At 47.5% G+C, this 22,879-nt stretch overlaps 1 protein-coding gene across 16 annotated transcripts in view; it reads left to right on the top strand.

Moving 5' to 3' along the window:
* LOC144129350 (uncharacterized) overlaps positions 1–22,517 on the top strand; it is a 116,571-nt gene extending 94,054 nt beyond the window's left edge. For 4 of the 16 annotated variants that reach the window (XM_077663404.1, XM_077663407.1, XM_077663408.1 and 1 more), the window contains 9 exons: positions 2,260–2,402; positions 5,052–5,324; positions 7,314–7,472; positions 10,559–10,869; positions 11,237–11,389; positions 13,131–13,164; positions 15,239–15,286; positions 20,374–20,586; positions 22,137–22,517. In XM_077663404.1, the coding sequence (XP_077519530.1) occupies positions 2,260–2,402; positions 5,052–5,324; positions 7,314–7,472; positions 10,559–10,869; positions 11,237–11,389; positions 13,131–13,164; positions 15,239–15,286; positions 20,374–20,586; positions 22,137–22,172 (1,370 nt within the window). In that variant the 3' untranslated portion in view covers positions 22,173–22,517. The remainder of the gene's footprint in view (positions 1–2,259; positions 2,403–5,051; positions 5,325–7,313; positions 7,473–10,558; positions 10,870–11,236; positions 11,390–13,130; positions 13,165–15,238; positions 15,287–20,373; positions 20,587–22,136) is intronic. The other 12 variants (XM_077663417.1, XM_077663413.1, XM_077663415.1 and 9 more) reach the window with 5 other exon arrangements.
* Positions 22,518–22,879: the final 362 nt, after the last annotated feature.

Here is a 22,879-nt window from a genome sequence, read left to right as displayed (position 1 = left end):
CTACAGTTGCAGGCACTCTGTCCTGCTGCAGAAACCTCATTCCCGAAAGAGTTAAACCCCAGTTGTACGAAGTGCTATTTGCACCCCACATAAATTATTGCAGTCTTGTCTGGAGCTCAACAACAAAAAGAAATATTGATAAAATTAATATGCTCCAGAAGAAAGTCTTGCGCTATGTGGGAAATGTTGGAACGCACACATCTACAAACAACCTATTTCCGAAGTATGGGATCATTCGTTTTCTGCACAGTTATGACTATCAACTCTTAAACCGGCTTTATTGTTCGTCCGTTGAATCTGCAAATTTCCTTAAAACTGTTGCAACAGCGAACAATAGATGTATTCACTAGAAACCCCCCACACTGGCTAGTTCCCTATTTCCGCACCCAAAACAAGTTTCAGACATTAAAGCATAATGTCCCATCACTTCTAAACAAATATCCAAAGGAATTTTTTTCAATCTAAGAAAGAATGTAAAAATTATTTCTGTAACCTCAACTGAACTCTTACGCGTCACCCTGATTTGATGCATCTTGCCTTGGTTTTAAACTGACTAATTGTCCTTTGACCGTGTGTTTCCATATCATCTCATGATTTTCTTTTTTTTTTGTCTCACTGTTTGTTTCGTGTATATATACGCTTTTGAGACCTGCTTTATTGCCCATATATTTTCAATGTAACCTTTGATGAGTGTGGTTTTCTTTACGTTGATAATCTGCGTCGACTGCTGTCTTGTAATGTGGCCCCTGGGCCGTCGTCAAGTTGCTTAGTGCAACTTTTAGTCCAGGGGACCATTCAGAGTTTGTCTTTGTACCAATCTGAAAAAATAAACGAATTGAATTGAATCACAGATACTTAGCGCGTTCGCATCGATACAAGGCCAGCGCGCAAATTTCATTAGCCAGCGTCGGAATAATTAAGCGAGAGTCACAGCGGACCGGTAATCACAGCCCCGTTAGGCAATAGTCCTCTAGCGATGCTGTATTGTACATAGGGGTTGGACTTTTCGGCTTTCATTTTTTTTTTCAATTCGGCCGACTTTTTTTTGACGTTTATTTTGAGAACGAATTTTTTTTTCGACGAATATTATTTGCTACGAATGAATAACCGTTTTTCTTTTTTTCGGCTATATAATGTGGTACTCCTGTGCGGACAAAAGTTACCCATGATTTATCATGACCTTGTCGTCAGCGCGTTGTTTCGATGTACTATGGTAATTAACGCAAAAATGGTCGTGCTTAGAGCTGTGATTCCAGAAATGCCGTCGGCATTTAAGAAAGGAACAGAAGTTGTGTGATGGAACCGAGAAAAACGAAAGAGTAAACTGACTTGTAACGAACGTTCGATCTCTGCACCGGGTGGAGCGAGAGGTCGGGCCTCGTACGGTTGACGACAGCGACAGAACTGCGCCGCTGAGCCGTCGATGCACACTTTTTCTTGGCGCTCGTGCATGGTCTCGCGTCAGTCTCCTTACATGCAGTACAGGAGCCTCCTTAACTAAGCAAACCGCCCTATGAGAGTGATAGCGGGCGAAGTTTCGCAAGGATGTGGAGCCTCCTCACACGGTGTGCTACCGAACGGCCACATCTCACGCCCGCCTCCAAACTCGTGCCGCCTCTGCTTTGCGGGACGGGAGCGACCTTCCAAGGCCTTGACTTTTCGCAGTCGGTTAACCGCAGTTCCTGCACTTTACAACGTTTGTTTTCTAACAAACCCATTCGAATGGCGCCTGGCTGCGGTCCGCACTTCCAGCCCTATCAAAGCAGCCAAAGAAAGCACTGAGCTAACGGCTTCCGGGCTACCTTATGACCCTCTGCACAAGGGCCTGCCAACTTGACAGCAACTTGACTGCTGGTGCCTATACCGGTCTGCACGGGCGGGTTAAGTAGCACCTCAGTACGCACAACTGCGCTACTTGATCCAGCGGGCGTCTCTCCGTGCCTCTCTCTCCCGTAATATTCGTCTAAGGGCAACTCTAGAGCCACTAAATAACTCCTATAGTAACTCCTATGCAGGTGTGACGCGCATGTTAACGAATATTGATCTTTTCTGGCTAAAGCCGGATCTCTAAAATTGGATTCGGCGTACTTTTATCGAAAAGTCCGACCCCCAACTGGACAGCTAGCATCCTTGGAAAGGCCAGTTTTTCTGCGCACCGGTTGTAAATAACATACGGCTCAAGCGAATGTTTGTTTTCAACGCCGAGCGCACGCTTGCCCCCTGACGCGCTCCCCTGTTTCGGGTCGTGTCTTCTCGCAGAGCAACTGATGGTCGAGTTCCGGGAGGTGCACAAGAAGATGTTCGGCTCTTCCCCTGCTGCACCGCCGGAACGCGCTGGGTCCCAGCAGTCGCAAGTCGACGCTGAACTTCGTAAAACGGCCGCCATCATCAACGCCCAGGAGGTACGCATACACGCTGACGGGCTTGCCGAAATTTCCTGTATACGTGCTTACACGTGTATAGCGTCTCGTAAGGCCAACTGCCGGGCTTTTTGCTGCGCATAACATGGGCTGCTATATTTTAAAACTACGCAGGTGGCGGAAGGTCTAAGCTGTGAAGCTTTTGCTTCAAGCGCTTTCGTGTGCATGGCTGCATTTTCTTTGCGCGTTTGCGCGAGTCTTCTCGTTTTCAGGCTGGTACATGTTGCTGTTTGTACGTGCGAACTGCACTCATTTATTCTGTTTGCTCCACAGTGACTGGAACATCTGCTGATCTTGGTTGATAACTTCAGTGCCTGCTCGCCAGCGCACGGGAAATCCGAGCGTGTGCATTCAATTGGTGGCAGTATAAAATAAGGCCTCAAATTACTGGCACTCATTCCTCGGTTGCATGCTTCCTATAGCGAACTTCAGAGACTGTGCTTCAAAAGTGACTTTGTAAATTTTTCACATGGTAAACGAGCATCTCTCAGACTCTCGGTCGTTGTATAGCATTTTCCTATTTGTATCTTGTAATGCTGACCTTCTAACAGCTTCTTTTTTTTTTTGAGACCTCATTTTGAGACCGCATTCTTGCTACTGGAGCTCAAGGATGGGGCAGTAGGTGCGATAAGTTTTCCGTAATAGAAGATCACATCCACCCTTCGGTCGTTAAAACATGGTGCTCTAAGCGCAGGCACTGCGGACACCTACTTGTATGAAGTCCTTTGTATACGCCTTGATTGAAGGATGTAGTAGGAGTTTTCCAGTGAACCGTATCACTCACTGCGGCCACCAATGCCGCTGTCAGCCGCTGTACCGCAATTTTACGCTGTTTCACATCAGTGGCAGTTGATTGAAATTTTCACTTCCATACCATGAGGTAGGTGGGAGCATGGATGCATCTTCATTGTGTCGCCATCCACATACGTACTAAACCCTTCTTCAAAAATTAGAGATCACTGCGGCTACCCGCAATGGAGGAATGTGAAAGCGTTAACGCCTCCTCGACACTCGTCGCCTTTCAAATTTGGCGCCATGGTTGGTTTTTTTCCATTTCCGTTACTCACCTTAATTAGCTAGTTTTACTCTGATTATACCCTCTTTTCATCTCAATCACCCATTTTCCAAATTTGGCGCCACGGTTCGTTCCCGCCCACTTACTGTATACCCGTCCAGCCTATTCAAACGTCCATTGACTTTTGCTTATATTACCTATTTGCTGCACAGCAATCAAACATTTAAATCGATTACTTTTAATTAATCAAACCGTTCTAAATTCATTCGAAATTTTTTCTCGCTTTTTGCACCCTTTCTTACTATTTTACCGTCCATTCCCATATCGACGTCCGCGCTAATTAGACGTTTTTTAAAAAGTTCTTGGCTGTAATTAATGAACTACTCATCCTACTGACATATTTTATTGGAGGGCGTCATCCTCATATCTTCCTCTTTCGATTACAACCACTCGTTTTGCGCTACCTCTACTAAGAACGTCACAACTACTGTGGACACGTTTTGATGACGCGCTTTGCGGACACGACCCTGTCGACATAGCTTAGAAATGCTTTCGCATTAAGACGCACATTGTACACTCGATCTCCTGTCCATGTTGTGTGTCCTATTGCAAGTGCACCTAGCGCCTCCTCGATTTTGATGCCAGCCAGATGAGCCGGTTTCGCCAATCAAGGCCTTCCCACTACTCGTTCTCTTTCTCCTTTTCGCCAGATTTCGTGCCTGCTCCACACGTGCTGGGAGTGAGTGAGAGAAAGAGAACCGAATAATTAGAAGGAGATCACAAGGAAATGAGAAAAAAAATTATTTTCCTTCGTGAGGCAGCAGCGCTTTATTGACCAGCCACGTCAGCTGCTCACACTATGACGTAAGCGGTCGCTCACCTTAAGTGGCGCTACGTCGCCGCAGTTGTAACGAAACCAATACATTTCAAGGGTCCCCTATCACGGAGCTATCAGTTAGACTGCCAGCAGCTTGCACTGCCTTTACTTTCGTCCTGGCTAGCATGACTATAACGCCGTCGTCTGCCTCGTCTGGCATTACCTGAATACCATTAGGCGTCTCTTTATATTTCGCTTCTACTCCTAATCCTTCCTTATTAGCGCCTACATTTCCCAACAGCGGGTCACCATCGCATCAGCTCAATGGGCTGGCGACGCCACCTGCGCACTTACCTAGCGAACCGCCTGAGCTGGCACCATGGGTCGAGTGTCACCCTGTCCAGCAAAATTTCTTTCGACCTGCACTATCACACGGTGAAAAGAGGATGTGACTTAACAAACCCTTGTTCTCCGTAGAGTCCGCTGTCTTCTGTCGGATGCCATCGAGTTCCATAGGACATAGCACTGCAGTGTTGTCGTAACAGCGACCAGCGGCGTTGTGGCCGCGGTGAGTTGTGACTGAGGTGTAGCCAGAGAAGCGAGTACGTCGAAAAAAACAAACAAAAAAACGATAAAATGAAGTGCGCACTTTCAGCAGCACCACCTAGCGCGCTCAGTGCTTGGTTTTTCATTGGTGTGCATACTTGAGAGACACGCAGATCTAACCGTGCGTCCCACGCGTGCGCACCACTAATCCTCTGATCGATGGGCGCACGGCTGGCTTCCGGAACCGCTGCAGGCCCAACAGGTGAAGGCACCAATGGATCACGCTCGGGGCGAGCAGGCTAAGGACGATAAGGCTGCGCCGGCCGCAGCAGAAGCAGCAGCAGTGATAGGCAAGGACAGTGATAAGGACAAGGCTCAGGACGAGTCTAAGAACGGGGTCGCTGCAAGCCCCACCGAGCCACAGTCCAGCGTCGAAGAGTTACCCCCGGAATTGCACTCGACCGTGTCGGCAGGCCCGACGGGACCGGGCTACGTCACAGACTACGCCACGATCAATCAACTCAGCGTAAGCAACTTGCCTGCAGAAATGATGATGCACGGAGAGGGCCGTTGCGCGTTCGAAGCATGTGTGCATGCGTGTTGCATGTTCACCGGGCAACTGTGCGTAACTTCAGCTATGTTCCGCACGCGTCCCTCCAGCGTTGCGATCTCGACGAATCATGTCGCCAGAACGGACAGCGAAGTGAGGTGGCTGACTGAGAACCCGGCCATGTACGGGACACGGTAAGGGCTCGGAGCTACTGCGCGTGCCTGGGAATACATGGCGGTTCTGCGCATGCGCGGTGGCTTCGAGCCCTTGCCGGCTTTCGTAACGGGACCACATGCCAGTCTTGTAGAGGTGGGCAGCACTCAAGTCATAGTGGCCGCCATGTTGGAGACGTTAGAGCACTGCAAGAAGCTGCGCCTTATCCAGTTATCACAATATGGTCCGATGTGCACTGTGAAAGCTATGCGTGGACTACCACCATGACGTCTGTGACATCACGTGCAACGTATCTATAACATAATGGCTACTCTCGCGATCTGTTATACTTGTTAACCAAGTATGCGAATTATATGACTAAAGAAGGGGAAGAATTAAGTGAACAAAATGCCCGCGCCGAAAAGCCGACTTGGTACCGGTCGTTGCCAGTGATGTTCCATTCGGGAATTTCCATGCAGGAATTTGAGAGCTAAAATTCGGCGAAAAGGGGAATTTATAATTTATAGAGTTTTGCGGAATTTGACGAACAGAAGTTGCCTCACTTTTTCCAAACTGAAAGGGTCTTCAAGCTGCTGTAGGAGAAAACGGCCTGAAACAGGGAAGTCTGTCTAGCCGAGGGAATTCTCGGCTACGGCATTTAACATCACTGATCGTTGCCTTCCCCCTCCCCCTTTTTTATCCTTAAACAAACCAAACACTCCTTTTTGCCAACCATGTTCTAGACAAGCCCCTGTGATACTTATTTAAAAACTTTGCGCAGAATAACACAGGACGGGAGGAAGAAACACGCACAAACACGAACGTTTCTCCCTCCCGTCCTGTGTTATTCTGCGCAAAGTTTCTAAATATGTCACTATACCAACTGGACCAACGTTCTACCCTATTAAACCCTGTAATACTGGCTTCCTCGTTTGCTCGGCTGTCGGAATATACAAGTAAATAAGGTTTCCCGACAAAGCTACTTAGTTTTTCTCCACTATGAGATGCCAGCCAAGAGAAAAAATAAGATTCATGGTGCATTACATAGGCGAAACAAAGCACGGATGCTCAAACAAAACGTTGAGATCAGAAGAAGGCAGTGGCTGCACGGAGCTCATGAGATAAACAGCTCCGTAACTTCGCGTGTCCAATATTTTGCTCGTCAGGCCACCAAACATTTAGCTAAAAAACAAAGACGACGTTGACTTACTGCCGAAGGAATCGATCACTGCTTTAGGGTATGCACTGCGAATACCGCATAAATGACGCATCCAGAGTTGATTCGAAGATCAAATCGGGGGGATTTTGCATTCATGGAGCGGGAGAGAGTAACATAGCCATTGAACGAGAATTTGTGTGGGTGTGTGTCTGTGTGTGCGCGCGCTCGCTTTTGTTCACTAATCTGAGCCAGCAAAAGGGAGGACAAAGATACCAGTGCAGCATTTTTGGTTTTTGGGTCTAAGGAACTGAAAAGGACCTCTGGCTTTTCTTGCATACAATGCAGATACACGCATGTGCCGGTCACTCGTTCAGAAGTGCATCAAGCACAGTGGCTCCTTCCTGTGGTACTTCCTTGCAAGGGACATACAGTAGCTGGCGTAAGATGTGCAGAGTCGCGTGCATACACGCGACATCAATAGGGCATAAGCTATGCCATTAATTGTGCAGATACGTGGTGGTGTATGTGTGTATGTATGCGAGTGTGCATTGAGGGGAATGGTTGCATGCTTTTTTTTGTTTGCTCGGCTTGTCGTCCTCTCGGGCGGGGCGAATGTGTGTCGTCACTAACGTGCGGTGTCCTGTGCTTGCCAGGAGGTCACGTCGTCGATTGAACCGTCCAGCGAGGCCGCCGGCAATGGCGGCGGTGGGGGCCGCAAGCGCCAGTGGCCGGCCTACGTGCCGCCCACGCATCCTAACCCGCACATGTTTATTCAGCCCGCCGCCGGCGCTGACAAGGGCCCTAACGGCTTGGTAAATGGACGCCTACGCTTGCATCTCTCTACCTCTATTAACCGCCTGCTTTTGATGCTTCTGTTCGCTGCTTTGTGGCTGCTAGCGGGGGAGTATTGTTCTCACGGGTCACCATAGGCAACAGTAGTCAATGCAGATCAGGAAACGGCGAAATCGCATCGAAATGCGGTCCCGGCAAAAATGGCTTGCACCGACGTCACATCGGCTGCTGTGCTGGTGGACTAGAACCATGGCGAAAGGCTGCACTCTTCTCTACATCTGCCCCAAAGTGCACTGTGGAAGCTGTGCCTTGTCCACCATCAAGGAGCCCGTGACATCGCGTGCACGTCATCTACACATACGGCGCTCGACTGTGGGTTCAGTATCACGCTTCGCATGCAAAGAGTTGCTTCCAAGAGTCCTAAATTCGCGGCAGGTCGTCGACCCTGAACCGGGCTCTGCTACTGGGAAGATATTCTGTAAAGTTGCCTTGTACGTCCGGTCGCTGGAAGCATGACAAATATAATAGGACGCTGAAACACCGTCCGCGGAAGCCGCCGCCGCTATTTGGACCTTACGACCTTCCTTCTTGTTGCGGCATTTGAAGCGTGCAGGGAAGTGCAAGGGGCAGGCCCACTGTGGCGCTTGACCTCCGCTATGCTCAGTCAGCACACGCGCGCAAGACATCTTAGTTTCCACCGGGGTGGATGCAGTGGCAAACGAAAACTCTCGGCTATTAACGTCATTTCCCAACTGCTGCACTTAAAGCGGGGTTAAGGCGTGCGATAAAAAGCAAAGAAGCCTGCAAGATGTGCTTGCCATGTAAAATACAGTTCGCATTGGGTGGCACAGAGGCAGAACAATTCAGGGTAGCGGCACCCATCCCGGCATATCTCTATTTCATTCTGATCGCATAACGATCAGCATCACTCGGCCGAAAGCAGAAAAAAAATGAAAATTGGTTTTTGTGGAAAGGAAAGGGCGCAGTATCTGTCTCAAATTTCGGCTGACACCTGAACAGCGTAAGGCAAGAGATAAAGGAGGGAGTAAAAGAAGAAAGGCAGGAAGAGGTGCCATAGTGGAGGGCACCGGAATAATTTCGACCACCTGGGAATCTTTAATGTGCAGTGATATGCATAGTACACGGGCGCCGTTGCGTTTCGCCTCCATCGGAACGCGGCCGCTGCGGTCGGTTTCGAACCCGGGTACTCCGGATCAGTAGCCAAGCGCCCTAACCACTGAGCCATTGCGGCGGGTCCGAAAGTAGGTCAAGGACAGAATTCTGTGCTGGATTCTATAGCAGTGCCGATATGGAAAGTTTTAGATGCTCTTACAGGGAGTTTCATGAAGAATAAGGCCAATTATAAAGATTCACGCAACAAGTGGAAGGCCATTCTGCACTGCAGCGCTTCAAGTTCCTCGCGCAGAGAAAAGGTCTACTGATCCTGGACCAGATGTGTGCACCTGGTGCATGCCCAAAAGAAGCGCAAGGAACGTCGGCAGTGGAAGGAATCTGCCTCCGTTAAGGGCCTGAAAGAAGGCGACAGCAAGAAAAAAGAAAATCCGAGACGTGTATCATAGAAATGAGTAAGGCTGCGTCTTTCCGGTGGACAGTTCCGTACGTGCTTGGAAGCTGGCGAGGGTAGTAGCACACTCAGCTTGGTGAGCCAGCGGAGCAGACTCAAAGCACTACAGGGCAGAATGGCATTCCACTTGATACGTAAATTTCTATAACTTGGCCGCAGCTTGGGTAGACTACAGTGTTATCGAAACCCTATGATGCTCTTAGCACTGATTGGGCGCTGGTCGGATGAACTACAGCGTTCGCGTAAGCTTGAGAGCTCTCGGGGGGATTTGTGTCGGCCGCCTGGACGAAAATCAGCAGCGCTTCCTATCGGTCGCACCACGAACGACAGAGTGCGAGGAGGGATGGGCCTGTTGACTGGCACCCTATCACTTCCGTGTCAGAGTGCGAGGAGGGACGGTGGCCTGTTGACTGGCACCCTATCACTTCCGTGTAGTGATAAAAGAGGAAAAGCAAAAACAAAACAAAAAAGAATAGATTACGTCCGTCAAACTATCTCACGAGCACGTCATATTCTTCGACAATGTTCCCACACACGATTTCGCTTAAGAAAAGAAATCAAGGACATACGACACATTTGTTGCGAACGGCGCTCATCCTCGTTGGTGGTTTTTGGTTGTTCTGTCATGCTGCTGCCATTAGTTTTCCTGCAGTTTCTGAAGCAATCACCACCTCGTGTGTGCCAGTGGCCTCCACGATCTGGTCTCAGAGCTTTGTTCTCATAGCATAGGTCAGAGCAAGTGGAGCTTTGGTTTCGTGGACGTGAGCACCACAATGGACAACTTCACTCTCCGACTGCAAGTCCACAGTGTGCACTTTTACAGCAGTTCGGCGATATATCAATAATGCGAAGTGCACCGTTCTCTATTCTACCCTTCGCGTAAATTTTCACTGCCCCGTTAGCATACCAGATGCAAGCCTGGCGAGTACCAAATAGTCTCGTAACTTTCTTACTCGTAACTTTCTAAGGGTCCTGGATACGAACACTCGGCTATTGCCCTAGGACGTGCGGGTCTGTTTCAGATGCTGTAGGGGCGTGGAAGAGGAACCAGTCATCGCACATCCAGCTCTCGCGTATTTTTTCTTCATTCGCGTTAGTGCGTTGTTGAACCAGATATAGTCGGCCATATGCGCACTAGTGAATCGAGTTCTACAATAGCGAATGAAAGCGAGGACGAGCTTTTTGAAATACTTCCCCGAGCGTTGTGGTTCCACTTTTGTCGCACGCAGTCAACTATGCGTGAGGTGGCGAAGAGCTAATAGTACACTACTACCACTAGGCACCTGATTGCTAATAGCGACTTGTAGCCTGCCGTTAGTAATAGCTATATCAGTTTTTAAAATGTCAGAAACTCGATTACCGTTGCCGCTGTGACTCAACTAATCTGAGCCACTTCTCGCGCGATTCGAAAACCGGGCGCCTGCGGGATGCGTTAGCTACGCATCCCGACCTCTCTCTCGACCCCAATCCTGGTCCCGAGATGCCGGGCGAGCTAAGCCGGTGCCTCCGTGTTCCGCGCAGACAGCGAAGAAGGCCGATCGGCCCATCGCTCGTGCCGCGCACGTGGCCAAGGGACCCGCGCCCAAGCCTCCCGTGTCGACGGGAGCCAAGGACGTGCCCATCACCGACAGTCGGGGCCCCGACTCCAAGCCTCCCAAGAGCTTTTTCGGCCCCAAGCCTCTGGTCACCATCGGCAGCTATCCGGACGGCAGCAACCCCAGGCCCAACCGGTTCGCCCGGCCCGCGAATGTCGAGATCGTCGATGCCGACAAGGGGCAAGTGCTCGTCCTTCCAGCTGGCATGCGTAATCATCTCTACATGGCATCCGAACCGTAGGTGGAGTTTTGACATCACCTCCTAAACTGCAGATTTGGTCAAGCTTCTCGGGCAGAGGGAGGAAAGGAGGGTAGTCATCAGCTCGAGTGGTCCGTCCAAGCGAGGCAGCACTTGTAAAATTATAAGGGAAAGCACGCACCGTCGCATCCACTTCCTCACCTGGCTCCCTCTCTTTGACACTGGCCCATATTGATCAGGGCCTGTCAGGATACTCCCAACCTTTCTTTCAGAGAAACTGTTCGTGTAATATTGATTCTTCCTTTATGAAATTATCAGCTCTGCAAGCTGGACCACATGCATGAGCTGCTTAGTTTCTTGGTGGATATTTGCTAAGTGAGGCTGATTTGGCACACACTGTTTCAGGACGACCACACTGGACTCATCTGGCAAATCTAGTGGTGCACGGACACCGTCCCCTGGTCGGACGCAATCACCAGATGGCCCCAAGATGACTGTCAGTATCAACTGCAAGGCACCCAACAGGCCGAGTCTCAGTACACGCTTCAGCACAAATACGTGAGCTGACCACTGAATTATTACTGAATATTTATTTGTTTGCCAATGCTTCCCTGTTCCCAGTTTGCCATATGTTTGGCAAGGCCACGAGAGTGTGGCTTTATATGCACCAACAGCAACAGGCAGTCTGTAGTTCTAAGCCCTGTATAGGATTATAAACCGCAATATGAAGTCGTTCTAGATCAATCAACCTTTTCCAGGCATACAGAACAAGCAGATTTGACCAAAACCAGAGCTTTCATATATACGGGGGATGACTAATTTATACACTTTTACAAACCATATTGACTGCTGAACGGGTGATAAAATTGAGGGGCCCGCTTGTTTGACTGCACTAGAGAAATGGAATGCTCAAAAGTTGAGTTCATAGTTTTATATTAATTACTCATTTTATGGGTACTTCATCACTGCTGCATCAATATTCTGTCTTATCTCGTAAGTAGCACATACATTCCATCACTATCAACAAAGTGGCCCCGGTGTCAGCCTTATTAAGTGTTGTTACAGGTGTTTGGCCCAACAATGGCATGCATCAATAAACTGCCAAATCCGGCTCAATTCTTTGAACAATTGCTGCTGTGGCGGATATGAAAAATTAATCGGATGTTTACCCTTGTGGTAATGTGAATTTCGGCGACAGTTGGCGTGGTGTGATATGCTTTTGCCGCTTGAAATGTTTAGTAACTCTGGGTAGAGGTATGGGATGTCTGTTTTGCTTATGTCGCTACGCTTGCATTAGTGCCACGGGTAAACTTCAGTCAATGCCTTTTGCGGACAGTGCTGGACCTGAAGATGCAATAACCAGTCATAAGCAGTGGGGTGGGATGGATAGTGTTGGGGGTAGGGGTGTTACTCGTCGAACTGTGTGTCATGCACAGTTGCTCATCCATCATTATAAGGCAACACATTAGCGTGACAGGTGCGTGCGGCAAAGGAGAGAGGGAGAGTGCAAACGATTATGATATGATTTAGCCTAACATGCCATATACAGCTGCCATTCTAAAAGAGCAGTTCACATCAAAGTGAGGGGGTGATAAAATTGAGGGGCCCACTTGTTTGACTGCACTAGAGAAATGAAATGCTGAAAAGTTGAGTTTACAGTTTTAAATTAATTGCTCATTTGATGGGTAGTTCATTATTGCTGCATCAATATGCTGTCTGCAAAAGTGTGAAATGCGACATTACTGCAGGCATCATACATAGTACACCATCTACTACACCACTGCTTTGGCACGCATGCAGTTTTCATTTAAGGAAGACGTGGCAAAGAACCTGCTTGTCGCAATCTTCGAGAGCCAGGCAGTACATTAGCTTGACCTGTTAGAATTTTTATTTTTTGCAGTATCAGTTTCTTTCTTGTGACATGAAGTGTGAGAAAGGCCACTAAAATTTCACTAAATATGCTGTTGCTCTGTATTCTTACAGCTTGCCATGCTTATCCTGGTTTACCTGTAGGTAATATTGTCATTATAGTATATATTTATGGTCAAGGTTCACAAATACTCGAGCAATGGTCAGAATGGAGAAAGCATGGCTCTCCGGCAACTTCACTATGATTTGGACAAGCTGTAGTGCATGATTTCGATTTACTTATAGTCAGCTTAAACTGGTTCCCATATGAACAAGTGTAAAATATTTGGTAATGTTTGTCACTGGGGATGTTACATTATTACTGATGTCAAGATGATGGTGTAAATTATGAGTTCCTCAATGAGACCTATCTTATCTTTTTACTTTCCAGCAATGCAACGCAGCCTGTTTTGGCAAACCTTGCGGTGAGTGACCAATTTGTACAGAAATATAAAAGAAGGTGCCATTTTAGCTTTATTGGCACTTTGAACGATAGTATAGTGTGCACAACATATGGTTCCTGGACACAAACATTGCAGCAATGTGCGGGAAGTCTAATCTCACAGCGCTGCTAATTGCTGCCTGTGTAGCACATTAGAGGAGTAACTACGCGAAATTTTCGCGGTACTAAAAGCTGTCTAAAAGCTTTCTGCGTGAACAAAGATGTGTACAGGTAAATATCGAAGGAAAAGTAAAACACGCGTGTTATTTTTATTTTAAGTTATGCAAATCTAAGCCTGACTATGGCAAGCAGCACCAGTATGACGCATGAAATGTGGCTCATAAGAACACATTGCCAACTACATGAGATCGATGTACTGAAAAAAAAAATATTAAACTCCTAACAGAGATGCATGGCATGTGTGGTGGAAAGCTGCCATTGCTGTTTCCCCAGGTTTTGACACAAGTCAGGCCTCAGAAATTGAAACAAACTACTGTGCAGAAGTTGCAAGTGTTTTGGTAAAAGTTTTTGCACAAAAGTCTCCATAAAGCAAACTATCCATAATAAAGGACATTGATAAAAAACAAAAAAATGTATTCAGGAGAAAACTTGGTAACAGAAGCCTGTTCTTGTGTTTTAAAACTTGCACAAGCAATATCAGAAAACCTCAACTACAAGTGCATTCTTCTGGTTGTCAGCACCTTAAAAAAAATGGAAACAGTTTGAGGCATGTTGCAACTGGTGAGAGATGTGATGACAACAGACATTGTCATGATTAAACTCTGGACAACGGCACTTATAACTTCACTAATTATGGCCAATTACAAATTTGCTATTGCAAATCGGGAACCTGTAGGAATGGCTTCATTTCCAAGGTATTACTTCAGTTTACTTGTCGTCATCAAACAATATATGAGCAGCTTTTACTGCATTCATTTTGGAAATACCTGCATCCTCAACACCAAGGCCAAACAGTGTGCTCCCAGAAATGCACACTCTCTATTACAACCTTTGCCTTGCTTACATTTTAAGCAATTTTTGTTACTCTTGCCAGCAACATATAAGTGTTACTAGCAACTCGTAGAGAGAGACTTCAGCAAGACGTTGCTGAAACATGAGTGAGAGTGTGCTAATGCTGCGACCCTTTAAAGTCGCACTGAGGACGAATTGAAATTTGACAGTATCAGTAGGATACTGTGGTCTAATTAAAAAGAGACCAGTCTCAAAGAAAAGCGATATTTCATAAGCTAGAAAAAAAATGAAATACAGGTGTCACCATCACCAGCTGATTCCAAAAGTAAGATGCGTGTGTCAGCACAGATTTTTGGCGCTGATCTAAAAGGCTTCGCTACACAGCCATTCACTTCAAAACTATAGCAACCAGTCCTTGTTGGTAAGAATGTCGTGATTTTTAATCGACTGACCTGGAAGATTTTTAAATCGAATTTTCTCACTGAGAAATGAATCTTTTGCTGCAGGACAAACATCAAAATAGCCACAAAGAGCCAGACAATTTTTATAGAGAACAGTAATTGCTGCTGTTCTTGTACGGCAGCTCAAGCAACCTGAATTGCTGTTTGTACAAGTTCTGGCCTTGGCTTTATAATCGTATAAATGAGCATATGTATGTTAAAGATCTGGGTTTATGTGCATATTTCACCTGCACTTGTGTTACCAAAAAATGTGTACGGCTCCCTTTTTGCTATGTGTCACTGCTGTCTGAACAAGGTGACATCTCAATTCAGTTCAGCGGAGATATCTACCACACAATGCCCTGGAGCGCCTTTCTCACTCTCCCCACTCCTAGAAGCCACCAGAAAACCCTGCAAATATATATAGGAAATTCACCATTACATGTGTGCCTAAACTTCTATAAACACTGCCCTATGGTCAAAATACTGGATACGGCTGCACTGTCACACACAGAATCGCTGTTGTACTTATCACACTGTTCGGTAGTGTATTGCTGTGTGGCCAAGGCAAGTAGAGGGAGCCATGCTTGCATGCAGACAATGTAAGCAGTTAATTCGATGTGGCTATTGTCATTTCTTTTTCAGAATGATGTGACTGAAGGAGCTGTTGTGAAGACACTGACATTTAAGAAGGTACTGGATACCTCTTTATTTTAGCAATTTTTCTATTGTGGTGATGAAGGCTTCTCATCAAGATGAGGTACAGAATATCATGGACTATATGTTATGTGTATGCCTGCCTCAAACTGAAGAGCCTCATTTGCACAGGTACAGTTGGCTTCATTACAGTGGACAGGCGCAGCACTAGACTGCAGCCACGTTTCAATAAGGTGATGCTCATTAGCAGCCTGATGAACTAGCTTGATAAATATTTTGAAAGTTTCAACATTGTGCTTACGCGAGATTTCATAATCGATTATTATTGCATGGTGGCTCTGTAGTTATGGCTCTCGGCTGCCGCCCGAAAGACGCGGGTTCGATCCCGGCTGCGATAGTCGAATTTCTATGGCTATGAGGCGAAATTCTAGAGGCCCGTGTACTGTCTGATGTCAGTGCGTGTTAAATAACCCCAGGTGGTTGAAATTTCCGGAGCCCTTCACTATGGCGTCTCTCAGCATGAGTCGCTTTGGGACATTAAACCCTCATAAACCAAACCAATTATTTGACTACTGCTCAGAAGCACACTGAAAGCAAAACTACTCCAAAAAGTAAATCGCATCTGTATATCCATTCTTAACAGAAAGCTTTAGTTAAGAATGAAGTTAGGAGCAGAACAGACTAGTAAAAATGTAGGGCACAATTAGAAATGAGGCAGCAACGTCGGGCTATTTCGCCTGAGCATCCCATCATTGTAGTTACGGTAAGGGCAGGCAACAGCTGCGATATTCAGATTTTGAAAGATATGCAGTAGCGTATAGCTTTAATGACCACAAATAATGTGGTTGGGCTCAAGCTTTCTCTTACGTTTGCATGGGGCTAGGCAGTGAAATAAAATGCAGTTTTAATTGAAAAACTTTGGGGGCCTTCTAACTACATTCTTAATGAAGAATATGCGATAGCTTTTAGGTTTCCTGCTATGGTGCCTACAAGGAGCATCTAATGCTCTTGCAATTCTCTTGCCAAAACTCAATTGAAACCAGTTCCATTGCCCTTATATGGTATGCATGAGTCATCAACTTCTAGAATGTTGGAGTACCTTCCACTGGATTATCGTTAGGTATTATACTAATCCATCCCACTAAACTACAGTAATCCCTCGTTATAACGAAATCGCTTTACTCGAAATTTCTTCCGGGCCCGACCCAAACGCATGCATTTTCGGTCGCATTACTCGAAGCGCACGAAGAGCTCGACCCGATTAGAGCAAAGTGGCGAGCGGAGGCATCGCTGCCGCGGCGATCCTTTTGTGCATGCACTGTCAAATTAACACAGCCGACAAATTAGTCTCAGGCAGGCACAGAAGAGGCCACAAAAGTACCAAACAAACCTACGACCGATGACCTGCCTAGAAACGAGTAAGCGAGTGCCCCCAGCTGTTTACAGCGGAAGCGCGCCCGAACAGGTCGCAATCGCGTCGCTGGTGTCCCCCTTTATAGAATCCAAACGAAAATAAAATTTTCGTGACGCTTTGCCATGCCAGAAAACCGCAGTCTCTTGGATGCTGAAAAGTGGCCAAAAGACCGTGGGCACAGTTGCGTCGTAGCATTCCATGGGGTGCGCTCGATGAGCAAAATTTTACCGCTCTTAAGAACATTTCTGGCGCTGAAGCGTGCCAAAAGGCACAAAAGAAGTGTCCCTCCGATTATCAGCCCATTCATGCTTGCGAGTAGCGAGCGAGGTGAGCTTTCGGGAACGAACTTAGCTGCTCCTTGGCTGTCGCAGTCGTCGCTAAGCCTAACCGTTTCACATCGGCCAAAGCAGACGGAACTCTCGAAAGCGCGCGAAAACGTCATTCCCGAGAGTTTTCGCTTCAAACGAGAAGGCGATCCGCAGGTCGCGCTTGCAAGTGTGAACAACGGTGTTGTCGAGCTGCTGCCTGGTCGCAAGCGACTGCTGGTCGCACGCCCTTTGCCGTGTTCGACGCGAGGAGCTTCGTTAAAGGCGCATTTATAATCCGACGTGTTCATCGCGCGGGCACGCGCTCGACTCAATCGCGCTACGCCGGTTCGATGCTCCCAGACGCCGCGCGCCGCTTCGGAGCATGCGCAGAACGACCGCCGCCTCGTGCGCCGATCGTCGACACGCGGGCAGTTTGAATTCCGTTCGCGCCTTTTTCTGCGTCGCCTCATCCGTTTCGTTACATCCACGGCATTGCGGCTACTATATAAACATGGGTAGGGTGTTATCCGCGCGACAGAAAATTGCTTTCGTGTTACTAGTCCACCGCTTGCGGCGAAAGCGCGGGCGCTCGATGTATGTGCGAAAGGTCGGTTTCTCCACGGGAACAACTCACCCGTGTAGAGATCGCTGCTTCGCCTTCTGTTGCCAAGCGTTCTCTTTGCCCTGGTGGTCTCTGAAATCCAGCCGTTTGGTGTCGTATACACAAGGGTGTTGTTTGATGGCTTGGAGAAACCGTTCCACACCGATATCCGGCACAATTTCAATATTTGGGCAGCTCGCGCCACTCACGCCGCTCGCACTGGCATCGGCCATTTTTCTCCGCGCGATGCATTGTGGGTCGACGCAGTCAGTGGCGCCGGCGCGCAATTGGAGCAGGAGCCAAATCTGCGCCGGGTCCATCGGGGCACGCTGGCAGCCACCGGTTACTTTGACCGCTGCAGTGCGTCAAACTGTAACGGAGCTGTTTCACCAACGCAACGCAGCGTGCGCGCGCGCTTCCTTGGTGTACGCCAAAACCGGTCAGCACATGCGCACTGCAGAAGACGCCAGCGAGCCTCGGCGAGAAGCAGATATCTGTCCGTGCTAGATATCGGCGTCAGCGCACGGGCGCTCGCGTACGCGTCGGAAGAGGGGTCCGGTCTATAGCTATGGGAGGATCGCGGGGACCTCGGTGACTCTTTTCTTCATGGCTTGAAGCTCTCCCAGGTTCCCCGAAGTTTTCTTCGCGGTTTAAGTTGTCCTTTCATCGCCGCCGCCCCCCCCCCCCCCCCCCAATCCCTTCTCTTCACGGCTTGAAATTCTCTCCCTCGGCTCGAAAGGGGAAGCGAGCCAGCTCCAGCAACAGGAGATGCACGCCTCTTCGACGCCCGTTCCCGTGTACACCGAGAGCCGACGCTGAACGCGTACGCCCAGGAAGGGCCCTCGGAGTTGGCACTTCACGTCGGACTATATTCGCGCCTTAACAAATCGGGAAGACGACTTTGGGGAAGCCAGTCTAGAAATCTGCTTACCGCTCGTCAAAATCGGCCTGCATCGCAATAAAACACCGCCCCTAGCTTCGTTGCACTTTTGACGGAGCAAATAGAGCGATAACTTGCCGAAAACGTGAAAAATCCGAGCGTCGCCAGCTGCGAGTGAGGCTGTCAACATGGCAGGTCAACGCAACCACGGTGTTTCCCCGGCGATTTTCTCGAGCCCGGTCATGCTTGATTCGCGCCATCCGACTAGACAAACGGTCTAAATGCGTGGTAGGGTCATTGAATTTTGTTCTGAGACATCTGTCAACGGCGCGGACGCGACGCTGCGCGAACACTGACACTCGAACCGTAGAATTAGCACAGTGTCGTCGACAACGGTGCTCTGAAAAACTCAAATGCACAGCTGTACACATCGGGAAAAAACTGCCCAGTAATCATGCGAAGCCCCTATTGCGAAACCGTTCAGTTTTCGCGATAGCGCTGCGTACCTACAATGAGCGGCTAATCGTTTTTTGAGCACAACAAACACCTCAGACTCGAGCCACGGCGTGACCCCCCCCCCTATGAAAGCAGCCACTGCCTTCGCGATTCGAAATACTCCGAAAGTTGAATGCATGGGTGCGGCGACCGCGGCCTCGTGCAATGCTTGGTCAGATTAGAGCAGCGGTTGCACGCGCCCGGTAAAAACTTGAAACAGCCAAAGCTCACTGCCGTTTTTGAACCTGAATAAAGCTTTGCTTCACTGAATACATTGTATTTCTGACTTCCTCGCCGTTGCGCCGCAAGTAAAGATCGACTGCTTTAGATTTTCTTGGGTGGTCGTTTATATCGAATTACCGCTTATAACAAATTTTTTCGCCGTCCCGCTGACTTTGTTATAACGAGGGATTACTGTACCTGTAATCTGCACTAATACACCTTAATCCATTTTCCGGGCTACAGACTTCCAAATTTGGGTGTCCTCAGATTTTAATATTTGGCAGTGCCCTATGATTGGTCCACTGGTGGCTATGTGGTGATGACGTCAAGACCCTCTAAAACGCATTCATAAATAGCGGGCAGTCCTCATACCACTACTGGCGCAGTGATGTAGCGATGCGCCACTGCTCCGCAGGTGGCTGTTTCAAGAATAGCCACCAGTGGGGCTTGCAAGACCCAGGTTGTTGTTCACGAGCTCCCACAAGGTGCATGCACAGTTCCACAGTGGGCATGCTGTAATGATTTCACAAGTTCATGTGACCTCTCTGGACCAATCAGGGAATTTCATGACAGGGGAGCTGGAAATTTTTAGTGTGCTCCACAAAGATCCCCATTCACCAATTTTGCCACTGTCTGTTTGGCTAAACTTGACATCGGTGGCCCCCTAGGTCACATGACCTTGTGACATCACCACAATCCACCCACCAGATTGTGAGCAAACTGCTCACTGTGGCAAGTGGTAGTTCAATTAATTGGTCGCGAGAGGTTGCTTGGGAAGAGCAACCTGGGTCTGACCCACTGGTGGCAGCACCTGCCATCGCAAGACAGTGGCCCCAGGAGTGATATGAGGACTCCCAGTGATCTATGCGTCTAGAAGGGAGAATGACCAATTTCACATATATGGGTACTAACGCTCTTGCGTCATACCCTTAAGGTGAATTTTAAGTGTTCCCTCCAGTCTTAGCACGCTAACATTAAGGCTGCCACTCACAGATTTCGCCGATCTTTGTCTGAAGCCTGCTTGACCTTGAAAACAGCGCCTCGAACCGAAACCAAAACTGAAGACAAATCGAAGTGCTAGCGCACCTAATTCACATTTGGCCTAACCACGCTAAATAATCATTTTCTGCGAGACGCCAACTTAAATGCTGTCACATTTAAAGCTTTTCACACTGAAGCGCTGATCTTTTCTTATTGCTGCAGGACGGCCCACTGAACCTTATTCTGGATGGAGGTCTGAACTCTGCGCACGACGGCCGCATTGTGGTGGCTGAGGTGCGGGAGGGTGGCATGATTCCGGTGGATGGAGAGATCAGCAGCGGCGACCAGATTCTCATGGTGGACAACACCCGCCTGGTGAACACCACGCTCACCGCTGCCAGGGTGGCCATCCAGAATGCCATGGCGAGTGCCGATGTATGTACACTTCCTTTTAATGAAATAGCATTAGGAGGGTCATGAAGGCGAAGTCTGTCCAGAGGCATAGGTGGTGTCTGTGTGAAGCCTTCACCTGCTGGGCGATGATTAGACGGATTTTCCACTCCACACCTGCCACCTGTCAACCGTCTCCCTCTCCTGCCTCTCTCAACTTGCAGGGGAAAGGAGGGTGAGGGCGGACGAAGAATGACTAAGCAAAAATGAAAACGACAAACTGGCATATGTGCAAAATGTACAGCCTAACGAAGAAGCAAGAGCTTAATGGACGTCAGAGAACCATTTAACTGCCCGAGAGCTAATTAAGTCTAGCTCTCAGCGCCTGCATTAGAAACACTATTACCTGTTTAATCGGGGCTAATGAAATGCCATACGTGCTTCTTACATGAAACTGTATTGAGCACTAGTCAAAAGTCGATTGCCTTGTAGTAAACTGTAATAATGTCACCTTACAGCTTGAAGGAAAGTAAATTGCCAGATTTGAAGTGCGAGTTAGTAGTTTGCATTCAGGTGGTATTGAATGCATGATAAATTTTCGCAAAACACACATTTCGATGTCTCAGGAAATCCCAGGACCCACATTATGAAATGTTTAGACAACTCCTGATGGATCATGGGACGATGCAAAAATTAGGGAGAAAGAAAAAAGGAATTTGTTGCGATATCAAACAGACATGAGCCAGTACCACTGTGGCTAGAACTACAGTAAACGGCTAGTTCTGGTAGTCATAAAGTTTAATACACAAATGTCAGATGTTTCAATGTCATGTAGAGCCAATGAAAGAGGAAGACTTCAGAAATACTGCTCTAGATTAGATATGTGCTAAATTGCTGCTTATTTGTGAAGAAATGGGCCAACACCCATAAGAATGCAACATTTTAATGCTATTGTTATGACACAAGTAGCAAAGAAAATCGACAAGGTCATTGTGCATTGCTTTCTTTTGCCTTGTTCATAATCAACGTGAATAGTTGTGGGAAGACTGTGAAGTTACCAGTGTTCCATTGTTTATTTCCTTGACTGTTAGTGCTGCCTTATTCATGCTTTTTTTTCCAAATAAAATTCTCATGCGAAGCACATGAAATACTGCAAAACAGGTCTCTAAATACTTGAACAACAAAGATTAGTATAAGTGCTGCTTTAATGCACGTGCTCTTTTGTCAGAACCCAGAACACAAGCAGAACAGAACGCACTAACCATTGCTAACAACTGAAGTGTGTGTCCATTCAATAAAATTAACTTAAAAATAGAATAGTTAGAAATAGAGTGCAGCAAAACAGAACTGCAGTCTATCAAGTCTGACTCTGCATACAAGATAAGCACATAGAACAAACACAACTGAGCCTCCAAATTCCTTCACTGAAATGATAGGCTGCATAGCACTAGCACGAACACACACACAAAACAAAAGGTGAGAAAGGGAATGAATCTTACAATGAAAGTTTTGAGAATATTTAACCAAATCGCCTAGTGTCTTAGTGTTCACAAGTCAAAAATATTTAAAATTTTTTCTCACTTTAACTGTTTCAGAATGACCTCCGGCTGACCATTGCAAAGATGCCGTGATGACCACGTCACTCTACTATGCAACAGATGTCACCTCAAAGAGCCATGAAACAATGCCTGCAGCTTTTTTATATAACCCGATGGGAACACAAAATGCAACAAGAGTTAACGCTCTCCATACACTGTGCCGACCATATGCAGACCCGGCTGCTCAACACAGTGGTAGGAATGTGAGGAACAAAACACTTGTCATAAAATACTCTTAGAACAACAACAAAAAAAGGCTTAAATTCCTTGTACATACAAATAACCCAAGCTGCTTCCCGAAGTACTTGTTTGATGTTGTACCATAAGCAGACACAATGTTTGTCCAGAGTATGTAAATAAAGGAAGACGAGCATTGCACTTTTTTTGTTGTTCTTTTGACTTCCCAAAAGTTATGCTGGCATACAGTTTAACAAGCTGTATCCCATGACGTAACCCATCTGCATTTGCAACAATAAACATTCTTCATAGAGTCCTGAAGTGTTGTTCAGTCACCAAGAACTGCAGTGCTACAAAACTGCACAGGCAAACTCTTGCAGTATATGGCTTGCAAAAGTCTCAGCACTACAATAATTTGACTAAAATTATAAACCAGCCTATCTGTACAGGTATATGGGGTTTAACGTCCGAAAGCGACTCAGACTATGAGGAACGCCTTAGTGAAGGACTCCGGAAATTTCGACCACCTGGGGTTCTTTAACGTGCACTGACACCGCACAGTA

This window comes from Amblyomma americanum, chromosome 4, assembly GCF_052857255.1.
Source record: "Amblyomma americanum isolate KBUSLIRL-KWMA chromosome 4, ASM5285725v1, whole genome shotgun sequence".
Lineage (NCBI taxonomy): Eukaryota > Metazoa > Arthropoda > Arachnida > Ixodida > Ixodidae > Amblyomma > Amblyomma americanum.
The sequence above is the reverse complement of the archived record's forward strand: the minus strand, read 5'-3'. Positions and strand labels throughout refer to the sequence as shown.